The sequence below is a fragment of the Phasianus colchicus genome, chromosome 5 (assembly GCF_987193195.1).
Source record: "Phasianus colchicus chromosome 5, bPhaCol1.hap1.1, whole genome shotgun sequence".
Lineage (NCBI taxonomy): Eukaryota > Metazoa > Chordata > Aves > Galliformes > Phasianidae > Phasianus > Phasianus colchicus.
The window spans coordinates 40,733,207-40,745,906 of NC_143440.1; the positions used below are offsets into that span (position 1 = coordinate 40,733,207).

At 41.5% G+C, this 12,700-nt stretch overlaps 1 protein-coding gene across 1 annotated transcript in view; it reads left to right on the forward strand.

The window, feature by feature from the left end:
* Positions 1 to 12,700, forward strand: part of NRXN3 (neurexin 3) — a 938,203-nt gene that overhangs the window by 66,465 nt on the left and 859,038 nt on the right. The window contains exon 3 of the mRNA XM_090141457.1: positions 12,360 to 12,377. Within this exon, the coding sequence (XP_089997583.1) occupies positions 12,360 to 12,377 (18 nt within the window). The remainder of the gene's footprint in view (positions 1 to 12,359; positions 12,378 to 12,700) is intronic.

The window sequence follows — 12,700 nt, forward strand, 5'->3', positions numbered from 1 at the left end:
TAAACCGCACTTGAGTTTTCTTTGATGTATTTGAAATGCTGTCCTCAGGGGGTGCTGATATCTAGTTATTTCCACTGAAATCTACACATGTTCTTGAAGAGAGAGCAGATAAGTTACGTTAGTAATGAGAGTTCCTACAAAAGCAAGTACCTCCCTTCCAAATCCCTCAGCAATAGTTCTAACAACTGTCATTGAAATCCAAAGGTGAATTGTGTCTTTGCTCCTTAAAAGATTATTATTTTGTTTCAGATCTATTTCTCCCTAGTGAAGAAAGTTTTTATTAGCTCTTTATTATGGGATCGATTACTCACTTTGCAGTGAATGGATCTCTGTAAGATATAATCACAATGAGTTGAACAGTTTTCCTTGGTTCTTGCTCTGGTATGGGCCTTCAATTGTTTGGGGAATAAGAAAAGGACTGTGGCTTTCCACATCCTCATCTTACATGTGGAGATACAAACACCCTGGGACAGCCTAGTGTATACCACTGGTCATAAAACCTTTTTCCACGCTTTTGGTGTATGAAGACATAGAGTTGGACCCCCAGCTAGTGAGGAATAACAGTTTCTGTGGGAAAGGAACTAGCCTTTAGGCATGCAAGAAGCACATGGTGGAAGTTTTCTGTTTCTGCTCTGATGTTATGGCACAACTCAGCTGCAAAAATACTGCACTTAGAACACATTATTTTTCTTTCTTTCTTCCTGTACTTAAGACCCTGGTGAGATATCAATTAGTGTCAGTGTCTGGCAGTGTGTTTGGCAGTCTCCTTGGTTTGGGCCTCGCTTTCTCAGTTTGTGCGGTGCTAACATGTTTATGCACTGCTGGAAGCCAATAATTATGAAGGTGGCTTTTCTGGATGTAGAAATCAGCCAGGATATGAATTGAGGACTCCTCTTGTCTCCTTTCACTTAGGTCATGGAAGGACTGCTTCCATGAATAACTTTCCATCTCTATTGATATACAGTAGATTTGAATCAGTGGCATGGAAGTGAAAAGCTTCATATTGCTCAACAGTGTCTTTTATATAAAAGATCTGAAAAAAATGAGCATGGGAGCTATCTATTGCATATACCCCTACTTTTCACAAATTTAAGAAAGAGTAGAAATTCTAAAATATTTTTTCAGTACTAAAATGATGCCAGGCTCTTTCCCCCACATCATTTCTAGCTGTTCTCAGTTCTGAGTATGAGTATATTATGTTAAGAATAATCACAAGTATTTTCTACTGTATATTTGAGAGAGAGAGAGAGAGGAATTGTTTCTTCATGCAAGTGATTATAATAGTAATTGTAGGGGCCTGATCCTAGTCCATTCAGTGAGAACAGACATCTGCTGAATTCAATGGGTGTGAGGTCCTGCCCTGACCTGTGATTATGTACTTGGGTCTGCATCTGCATGGATCCTGCTGAACACTGGAGGTCTACATTTAGACATTTGTACACTAAAATTTAGCATTTTGAAAGATGCAGAATGCAGCTGTTTCCCATCATTATGTTTCACATTTACTTAAGTCAGCAGTTACTCTTTTCTAAGCAGCAAATTTCAACAATAAACAAAGCAAATGCTTCCAATGGAACCTCTTGATGGCTCCTATTTAATTTAAATATATATATTGTGGCAGCAAATACAGCAATAACATGAAAAATAAAACCCACTAACATTTACTCTAAAAATGATATGTAGGTGTAGGAGGGAGAGAAAAAGAAGATGTATTTCTTCTGATTACTCATGCAGTATTTAGGATGATTATTGAAGGAGCATGCACTATATTTTTTTATGTGTAATAAATAGAGTTCTCACTTTACAGGCACAGTGAAATTCCATCCTAATTAGAATTGGAATGAATGCATCAATAATTAGTTGATACTTACTTATACCATACCCAGAGGCTAAGTGCTAAGGTGGCTGCGTAGCACCACGTCTGAGGAGTTTTTCCCTCAGAACTGTTCTGCACTAGGCAGTGGGTGGGTGTATGGGGGAGAGAGAAAAGATGCAGGGATTTTTTTAGACTTAGGAAAAAAGTCCTGACAACAAATAGAGTAATAAAATAGTGATTTTAATAAAATGGAATTAAAAGAGGAATATAGATAACACATATCTCTTACATCTCAGAAAATGCAGTCAACCCTGCTTTCAGGTGGCATCAGATGGACCACAGTTGGATTTTCCTTCTCGCTCCCATGCTGTGTAACCTTCTATTTTGTTTGTTACATTCCTAACCTCCCGTAGGCTGGGATTGTATCTTCGTCATATCGTTCACAGACAAACATGGGACTCTCCAGCAGGTTCCCTTACAGCTGGTACTCATGCTAACACATGGGGTTTTTGAGTCCTAAGCCCAGGGTCCAACAGAGTAACGTGGCCTTGTCAAGATAACCAATTCCTTGAATACAATGTCTTTCTCAAAGGTCCCAGTACTGAATCTTGTAACAAGTCTAGATTTGATCCAGTATTAGCTATAATCAATACTGAGAAAGCAAATGTGAGTTTTATTTCCAGCATGAGCTGGATTCAGTGGCATAATAACATACACTTAGATCTTCCAGCAAAGACATATAAATTACTTTGAAGATATGATATCTAAAATACTCAGTGGAGTCTGCAGGAGGTCCCTTTTAATGTGGAAAATGCCAAGTCTTTTATTCTATAGGGCACCCATTTGCCTCACAGATGATTGTACTATGTCATTCTATCCTGGGATGCTGTGATGCCTCAAAGGAGGAGTGCTGGCATACAGCACAAGTAAATGAGAGGTGCAACTGGGCAAAGGAGTGGTTGTTGCCCTCAAAGGCTGCACAAGGTCAGGGCTCAGGCAGTAGCAGCCGAGGGCAGTGGTATAGGATGTCCTCTCCACTGTGGCTTGACACCTCAGCTCACACAGGCTCACCAGTGGAGCAGCGTCTCTCTTCCTGCCTCATGCAAGGTTAGGTTGGCAGCAGAAGAGGGGAGATGGAGTTCTATTCCTTGCAGTTTTTCCCCTTGTTTCACAGTCACACAGAATCACACAGAATGGCCAGGGTTGGAAGGGACCTCAAGGATCATGAATCTCTAACCCCCCTGCCACATGCAGGGCCACCAACCTCCCCATTTAATGCTAGACCAGGCTGCCCAGGGCCCCATCCAATCTGACCTTGAACATCTCCAGGGACGGGGCATCCACAACCTCTCTGGGCAGCCTGTTCCAGCACCTCACCACTCTCTCTGTAAAGAATTTCCCCCTGACATCCAACCTAAATCTCCCCTCCCTCATCTTAAAACCATTTCCCCTCATCCTGCTGTTATCTACCCTTTTCAAAGAGTTGATTCCCCTCGTTTGTAGGCTCCCTTTAGGTACTGAAAGGCTGCAATGAGGTCACCCTGCAGCCTTCTTTTCTCCAGGCTGAATAAGCCCAGCTCCTTCAGCCTGTCTTCGTAGGGGAGGTGCTCCAGTCCCCTGATCATCTTTGTGCCTCTGGACCCTTTGTGGATCCTCTGGACCCTCTCCAACAGCTCCCTGTCTTTTTTATACTGGGGGCTCCACTGACACTGTCACTGACCCTTTCCAGAGCAGGCTGGACAGGGGCAAGCAGTGCTGACAGTAAGAGTTGGGTGGGTTTTTCTTCTTTCCAGTCCTGTACCCTTGGCTGACTCAGTCAAGCACAGCCTTCTGTGGCTCCAGCTCTGCTGCTTCAGATTGCTCTGAGGGGGAATATCAGTCCTTTAATAACTCTGTCAGACTTATCAAGGGATTTGTTTTATTAATTCTAAGACTGGGTACAGCAAATAGATTATAGCCTGGACCACTTCATAGGCTTAATAAGCCCTTTCTGTGCTTACTTATAACTTTTCTTTTTTTTTTTTTTTTCTTCCAAATCTCTCTGTGTTAATTACTGTTTTTTTGTTTTTGTGTTACTATTTATTGAATGTCCTCAGAGCTGTGTATGTCACAGAGAATATGCCCAAAGTTCATTTCCATCCATCATTTTTCAGATGATAAGAGAGAGATGGAGAAAGCACAAATTGCAGTGGATTTGGGGGTAGTAAATGCCTTTGATGGCTGTCATAGTGATGGTCTGAGAACAAAACAAAGCTGAAAATACTCAGCATGTGAGCAGGTTCTTGCTCAGCAGGAGGGAAGGTGCCCTCTTTCTGTGGCACATACAGTGGATAATGTCCCAGTTTCCAATCTCTGTGTCAGTCTTGCAAGTGATACAGACAGTGGTGAAACACTGCAGGCCCAATTAGAGTGCTTTGAAAAACTAGCAGTGTTTGTAGTGAGGCCAGTTTTATCTTCTTGGCTTGGTATACTTTAGTCTAACTGCTAAAACCAAAAAAGGTCTGTTTATGCTGTTCGGCATTGGAAGCGCACTGTTGTACCTCAGCAGCAGCAGGCTCCTGTCATCTTTATGTCCTATAACCTTCTAATATTATTGCTTTGCTGGATCTGAGAAGGGGTAGCTATGTTGATGAATCAAGAGAAGATCAAGAGAAGGCTTTGCTTGTAAGGAGGACATTTAATGTAGGGAGATCCATCTAGTTCACATCCCTTCTTTCCGCCTGGAAGTTATGGCTTGAAACAGTGATGAGCACCTGGTGGGAAGGCAGGGCCAACCCAGGGAAGCTCAGGTGCACGCAGTGCACTTGAGTGACTGGTGGAGGTGGAGCCAGGATCCACCCCTTCCCAGACTTTATTTAAGGGCTGGCAGGGGAGGCAAAGGTATTTTGCTGGAGATCCCAGCTTTCTGGAGGTCTTCCAAAGGTAAGCAGCTTCTTTCCTTTGTTTTTGTACCTGTGCCTATTGCATTTGAGCAAATCCTTACTCACTGCAGTTTAGGACCTTGCTGTGTTTTTCTATGGCATAACACCACCCCAATCAATTAAAATAGGAAAGTCATAGGAGAGAAGCTTGCTCCTGGTTCTTGAGGTCGGCTGTGTGAGTTGCCTCCAGCTAATGAGAGCATATCACTTTATGATGTGCTGTGACCACAAAAGTGTCATGTTGGTTGATTTAATATGTGTTAAAGTCAAAACTGGGGAGAAACCTAGGCTTATAATAAAAATCTAGTTTCAACTATAATTAGAACATGAGGAAGCAACTGTCTATAAGAACGTCTATGTCTTACAAGTAATTTTTGGAGGGCTTTATGAAGCCTAAGGTCCTTCTGCCTTGAAGGGAAGTCTGAATTGAGGGTAGGAGGTACAGAGATGTCTAGATAATGTTTCAGAAGTATGATAGAACAGTTAAAAGTGTAAGTTATGTCTAATTTTAGAAGGTCATATATTCTTATTTCATCTAAGCTAGATCTCATTGGGAAGGAAAGAGAATCATCTTCCTCTTCTTACTACTGGAGATGACCTATGAAAATGAGAGGGGGAAAAAAAGTCATTTAGTCCCCTATTTTTTTCTGAATGGCACTTAGGTGGAAAAGACTTTGGCACTTACAGTTTGTAACATGATGAACCATTTGGTGGCTTTTGGTGTTTGCATAGAACATTGAATGATGACAAATTGTAGTCTGTGGCAGATTGTGTACTGCCTGTGCTCTTGGGCACTCTCTGTTGGATTAGCCATATTTTTCTATGTGACTTGTGTCTATTCCTCCTTCACAAGAGGTATGGCTTTTCTTGCTCCCAGAAAGTGGATTTTAGGTCAGAGTACCTCTTTATAGAGTTGTGTGAGCAATACTGATAAACAGAAAGGGAAGGTAGAGGTGGCTCTGCACCAAGCCGTAGTGAGGAATGAGGGTCTTTGGAGAAGTGAAGTGTTCTTAGGCTGATTTGTTTGAACACAGTCATTATTTCTTATTCATAAACTTGTCAGCCTATGTTTCTGACAAGAAATATAACCTGATTCTCACTGGGCTTTTGGCCAGATTGAGTACTACCATATGCCCCTCAGGGTGGGACAGGCTTCTGATGGATTTAAGTCTGTGCTAAAATCTACTGGATATATGTGCTGCCCTGTATCACTGATTGACCCCAGAGTAAAATTGAAAACTGATACTGTAGCTAATGTAGATGCCTTTCACTGTAGGTACAGAATGGTAGCCATATGTGGAAGGTCCTGATGAATCAAAACTCTTCAATTAAGAAAGAATTGACTAAAACAGGACATGAGGTAGTAATCAGGCACACTGTGATGGTATCGTTCTGAATATGGAATGATTACCCATAATTTTTTATAAAGCAACAGGAAGGTGATGCCCTAGGTGATATATTCAGTTGCAGGTTTTAAATGAACAAGTGGAAGTAGTTTCACACCACATCGCTTCTAGTTCTGGATGAGACCAGGCAAATTCAAAGAGGGAGTGGAGTCCATCAAAAACTATTAAATATTTTGATCTTGATGCAATCTCTACAAGTCTCTCATTGCTGGAAGCTGCAAATAAAGTTTTTGTGAATTTTCTTTTTCTTTGACTTTTCCCTGAGTCTCTCTGCCTGGCTGCTGTCAGAAACTTGGCCTTGCTGTGGCATTTGCCCTGTTCCATTACCAAAGCTCTTAGTCCTGGTGCTTGGCAGCTGGTACTGATGGAGCTGCCCAAGGAGCGTATTTTGAATTAGTGTGATAAAGTCATAGGAAATGAGATTCGGAAAGGTCCCACTGGCCAAGTCTTTTCAAGACAAGATCAGGTGTACCTGGAAAATTAATGAAAAATACCAGTCAAGTCTTCCCTTAATAGTCTCCAATGCTGGTGGCTAACTCCCAGTAGCCATACCGTTCCAGAGCTACTATCTTATTGCTACCACATTTTCTAACGTGAAAGTTAGAAGCTTCTTTTCATTTGATCTATAATGAATCTGGAGTGGATGGTATTTTATTCTACTTGCTCTTGTCCTTCAGAAGTTTTAGTTGTGTATCCCTGTGTGCTATACAGGACTGTGGACATAGCTGGCTGAACAGATGTATATGGAGGTGCTGCCTAAAATAGGGGAAATACATCTTTGTCCTGTAGCGTTTGGGTCTCCAGGATGAAACACTAGAAACTTCATCCTGGAGTGATCACACAACATATCTAGGCAGTTTAAATGAAGTTCAACAGATTGCTTGGAGAGCATCGAGTAATTAATTTCCAGTTGAGTTCTTTTGCTAGTAGAAGACTACAGAACAATAGAGTTTTTCCCTGGCAGTGTAGTCAGGGCTCTAAGAATGTATATGAACATATTTGTTGGGATGTGTGGGAGAGGATGGTACTTTCACTGAAAGCTGTGAAATCAGTGAGCAGCTTTATCTGAGAATAATAATGATACAGAGTTAATTACAGGGATTATTATGAATGCATTTCTCTAACTTTATGTTGATTTTAGTTGTGTTTTTTTTCACTCTCACTGGAGCAAAGTAACTATGCGTTGTTTTTTGAGTGGCAGGCATATTTAATCCCTCTACGCCATCTTGTTTTGGAAGCACTCTAAGTGGCCAGGCAATTGTAGCAAGCCCAATGTTTTTTGCAAATGTTGTCTTAAATAGCTATGTTCTGCCTGAGTATCTTGACTACCTGAGAGGAGAAAGTTTGGCCCTTTGCAGTAAAGTATACATTTTCTTTATTAGGCACAGAATCTATTTACACCTAATGTGCTTGAGGGGGTGACATGTTGAGGTGCAAGTCAGTAAACCTTTGGCTCTGTGGAGCACCCCTGAAATTCATAGTGGTGGAATCAGGCTGAGTGTGGAGAATGGGAAACATCAAATCAATGTTATTCATTCAGGTAAGATTTTAAGTTCAATCCCTTCACCTCATTAAAATCTGAAGTGCTTCAGAATAGCATTGTACTTTTAATAGAATCAGTCAAGTTATAGTAAGGTTTCATTCTGCCTTTTTGAGTAGTTCTTATTGTTCTAACTCTGACATACTAAACTGTTGGCGTTTGTATAAGCTGTTAAACATCTGCGTCTTTCACTTCAGAGCTGGCTGCATTTCAGTACTGGATGAATGATCCCTATATTCACAGCTAATAAGTGTTTTGGGATCCCAAGTATATGCTCTTTGGACAGAACCACAAATGTATGCAATTCTATGAAACATATCAGTGAGTACTATTCTCAAGAGGCTGTAGCTGAAGAGATCCCATAGGAGAAAGGACACAGAGAAAAGTAATTGATAGTAATGAACTTGTTTGTGCATGTGTCACCACTTGTCTCTGCTGAATAAAATCAGAAGTGTTCAACACTCCATTAACACAAATTACAGGGTTCTATTCTTCTGAAGAGAGACAATAAGGCCTACACCTGCTAGTACTGTGAAGTTCTTCGTGATCCCAGCATGTAGCTCAGTGACTGACATCATAGGCTCAAGTGGTCTTGGATTTGTCCCAGTGTCATGAATGTTCATTGGAATAAATAGAATTAGTCTCATCTGTCACAATTCCATTGGAATGAGTGGAAAGATACCATGGTAAGACAAAAGATGTTAAGTAAATATATAGAATGAGATCACAACACTATCACAGTAAATGTTAACTCTGTTATAAGCTTACTTGAGGCAAGACTTCAACTTACACAGCCATAAATAATGTACAAGATGCCTATTCTCTTGTGAGCACAGACACTACGGAGATGATTCTTGGTTCTTGTGCTTGGTCTCATTACTGAGACTGTTTTTACCAAAGCAATCTTTTTTTTTGCAGTTTTTTCACTGCTTCCTGAAGAACAAGACAAGGAATCTGCATAGTTTTGCACCAACAGTGATTCCCAACAGTTTGACATGTTTGTTCAAGTCATGGATATGTGAGTTGATAGGGTCAGTGTGTGCCAGAAATCTGTATTTCCTCTGTTTTTCAGGTAGAAAGGAAAGGGTGCTCTCGTGACATTTTCTATTATTACTAAACTTTTTATTAAAAAAATGTTAGAACAAAAAATACCTCAGATGTTTCTGTTAGAGGTGCTGTAGTGATCTAATCTGTGATGTTAGCTTCGTTCCTCCTGATCACTGCTATCCTCCTTTCCCTTCCACCCCACCCAGATGGCTGGGGCTGCCACAGAGAAAGGCAGAACTTGCTGATCCCTCTTGCAACCCAGCTAAGGTGCAGCCCTTTACAAAGAGACAATAAATTGACTCTTCTTCATAGGATAAAGCAAACCCTGTCTTATCTTTTCTGAAGAGGCAGGCCTTTCTGTGGTTGAAATGCTCTGAGCTGTACGAAGTTGGAAAACTTCCATCTGCATGGCAGCATGTCCCACAGTCACAGGTTGGTTGCTGGCCATGAATTCTATGTGCTCCTTGTTTCATTGGGGAATGCTGCACTTCCTCAGTCTGTGCGGTAGATAGACCCTCAAGATGGGAGGAGAGTAATACTGATGGAAGGTGAGAAGTGATGTATTTAAATGGTCATTTTAAAAACAAATCATAAGAACATGAAGAGAATTTGAGAGAATGCCTCAGATGACAGGGACCCAAGGAGAGTCAAATAATCTCCCCAGTTATGGTTCCTTTGTCAGTATTTGCTATCTCTATTCTTTAGGCTTTCTTCCAAATGGGGAGACACCAGATGAGCATGTCATCAAAGATTTCTGCTTAAGGGTTTATTTTGTAAATATATGCAACCATACTTTCAATTGTGCTCCAAAGCTGAGCAGGACCCTGCACTGCAGAGATATTATGGGGTTCCCTGGGAGGACTGGCATGGCAATTCCAATTGCATGCTATTTTGCTACTTGTTGTAGGGTCTCTTGTGGGGGCTGACTGGCTATGTGCCGTTTTTGTCTTACTAAAAAAAGCAGTGCTTTCTCATGTGTGTTTTAAAATAAAAAATAATTTCACCATTTGAAAAGCAGCATTTGCTAGCAGATACCACATGGGGGGGTGTCTGCAATACAGGAAACTTCCTTTGTATTTATTGTAGGAAAGCAGTAGCTCTAATGACTTTGGCTGCCAAGTAGGTAAATACTGCGAAAGTGTCACAGAAATGCAAACTGGCTTTTCTGATGTAATTAGTGTACTTATAAATAATGTGGTGTGAAGACATCCCAAAAAGTTGGAGGAAAAAGAAAACTAAGTATAAAACCAATCAGGTTCAGAGATGCCTGCTCTTAGAGACATCTGCATTAAGCATATATGTAAATGGAAATCCCTTGCTGGCTGCCTGGTTAATTGGCATTGAAAAACTATGAAGATGCTCATGTAGCTCTTAACACTTAATTGTTCCCCTTTTTAACAACTTCATGACCTGTTTAATTCACACACAGTTAAATTAGTATTAGTTAAAGCAGTTTATCAGTTACAGCCCACTGCCTCTTCTCTTACTTGCTTAATGTGCTTATCCCTTCCTCACCCTTGGTTTGCTTTCTTTTTGCCCTTTCTCTCTGGTGATCCTCTTTATTCTCCAAGCTCGCTTTGATTTCTTCCTGGAGCTCAGGCCCTGCTGGTGTAGGCTGCTGTTCCCTGGGTCCTGGGGCAGCCTGGCTGTAGTGGTGCTGTCTGAGAGCATGTGTGGGTCTGGAGCCTTGTACTTGTTTGGAGCAGGCACTGGAGCAGCTGCTGGGCTATCAGTAACAATTGGGGTATCTTGCACTGTTCCCTCTTTCATCTTTTACTTGAGAAATGTGATCATCTCTGATTTTTCCCGAAAACACCTCTGTTCAAGTCCTCCAGTGGACTTGTTTCTTTGACATCAGATTTGCATTCTGCAATGGTGGTGAAAGGTCCGCTCCTTTTTGCTCTCACCTCGTTTTGCCTTCCATCATTAGTGCATGTGCTGCTGCCTGATGCTTGTTTTTTTTTTTTCCTGTCTAAAGCTAATTATTTTCAAGCAGACGTTCAGTACTAGGTTTTTGTCTGGGTTCATGTGCCACGACACCAGATTGTAGATACTGTTATGTGTTGAAAAGGAGAGGCAACAAAAACCACTCACCAGATTTGGCATATATACTTAGTACAAGCTATGGAAATTAAATGAGGTGGTGCGACAGTCCCTGCTCTGTTTGTGCACTGTTTTATTTGGGTTATTACTTCCTTAGCGAAGGATGGTTTGGTATGTGTGGTGTGCCTCAGGGACTCTACCTCAAATGAATCTGGAATCATTACAGAGTGATAAACAAAAAGCAACGTGTGCAGGAATCAATCACTTACTTCCAGAATGCAAGTGTCTTGGGACAACAAGTAGAAGTGGTTTCATAGGAATATTGCAAGTTTGGACAGGAGAATACTGACAGAAGTTGGAGGGGATATTCAGGGAAGGAGAATACATTCTTAGACCTTGGTGTGTGCAGCCAAAGCTCCTGGCATGTCATGCTCCTGGACTTCTGGCAGAAATGTTCTTGGTTCTGTAGGAACTTGAGGGGTTAATGTATTGCTCTGAAGCCTTTCCTGAAGGATGGTGCCTGCAACAGTGCAGCTCCTGGGCAAGGTTCAGGCCTCCAAGAAGGAATGCTATGTAGGGACTTGGCCCCACTGTTTCTGCAAGCAATTTCATGTTTTTCTTTGGAGGACTGCCTTGGAAGGAAGGTGTTGATTTGACATTTCAGAGGTTCTTCCCTCATGGGGTTGTAAGTGTGGCTATTCAGGGCAAGACATAACATGGGATGCTAAAAAAGATATGAGGTGTTTTTCTTAAAGCACATTCCCTGGGTTTGCTGGGCTCTGCAAAAAAACAAAAAAAGGTTCTACATCCAAAGACGCACCTTTTCTGTGATCATTATCCTCACTTACATAGCCTTGCTCATGTGTATTTTGAACGACTAATTTTTTCTGGGATTTATGTAATTGAGTCCAAAAAGTGGTCCTGTGTAACAAAGAAGGAAGTACTGAATGCCACTTGGTCTGAATTCCACATCTGTGGAAAGACAACATGGGATGTGCCAACCCATGATGCTCCTCCCCCACCACTGCTGTTGTCTGCAATGAAGGATGGGATTTTTTTGAGAATGATGGGCAGGAGGAATGAAAAGGAATGGGCTCTCTTCTGGACTTTGGGACTGAGTGTCTTGCACCTGGTCATAAATTCACATGGCCCCTCATAAAAGGGGAGCAGGTTACTTTCTGTTTGTTCTGAAAACTTGCTTGAATTTATGTGCACTGGAAACCTACTGCAGGCAGGTAGGTTTTGTTTCTTCTTTTTGCATTTGTGTGTGAAAACTGGAATATTTTAACCAATGTTCTTACAGGAACTGATGTGGCTTGGATCTATCTGATTCCAGGAACTCTCTCCGGACAGATATGATGGTGGATTCATGCACAGTGGAGAGGGAGTCAAAACCTTCTCGCTTGCATGGCTGAGTGCTTGGCTGCAGATGGGTGGCCTTCTAACAAACCTAATTACTTCTGGTTTTGCATGAAATTGATTTCCATGCAAGGATGCTGAGTTGCTGTGTGAATCTCTAATGGCTTTTCTCTCTTCTCTCTCTTCTCCTTTTCTCCCTTCTGCTTGCCATGAAAATACTTCGACAGATGTCAATCACATTCCAGGTAAGTGTTACCTTCAGTGAGCTGAAGGGCTGCTCTTTGAGGAGTGGTTGTGGGCAGTTACAAAGGGCAGAAACCTCATCTGGCTTCCTGGGAGTGTTCAGCACAAATCTCCATCCTGGATATCACAGGGTCTAGATTGCCAAGTCTGTGATGAAAGGAGGACTTTGTGACCTTCACTGCTATAAAACATTCTTCTTCTGAGATTAAGCTGTGTTGGTCAGTTAAAGGGATGTTTTCTGAATGAAAATGGCATTAAAATAGTTGGCTGTACTGCTAATAAGATAGCATTAAACACTGCATGATGTACAGTTTTTCTCTTATAT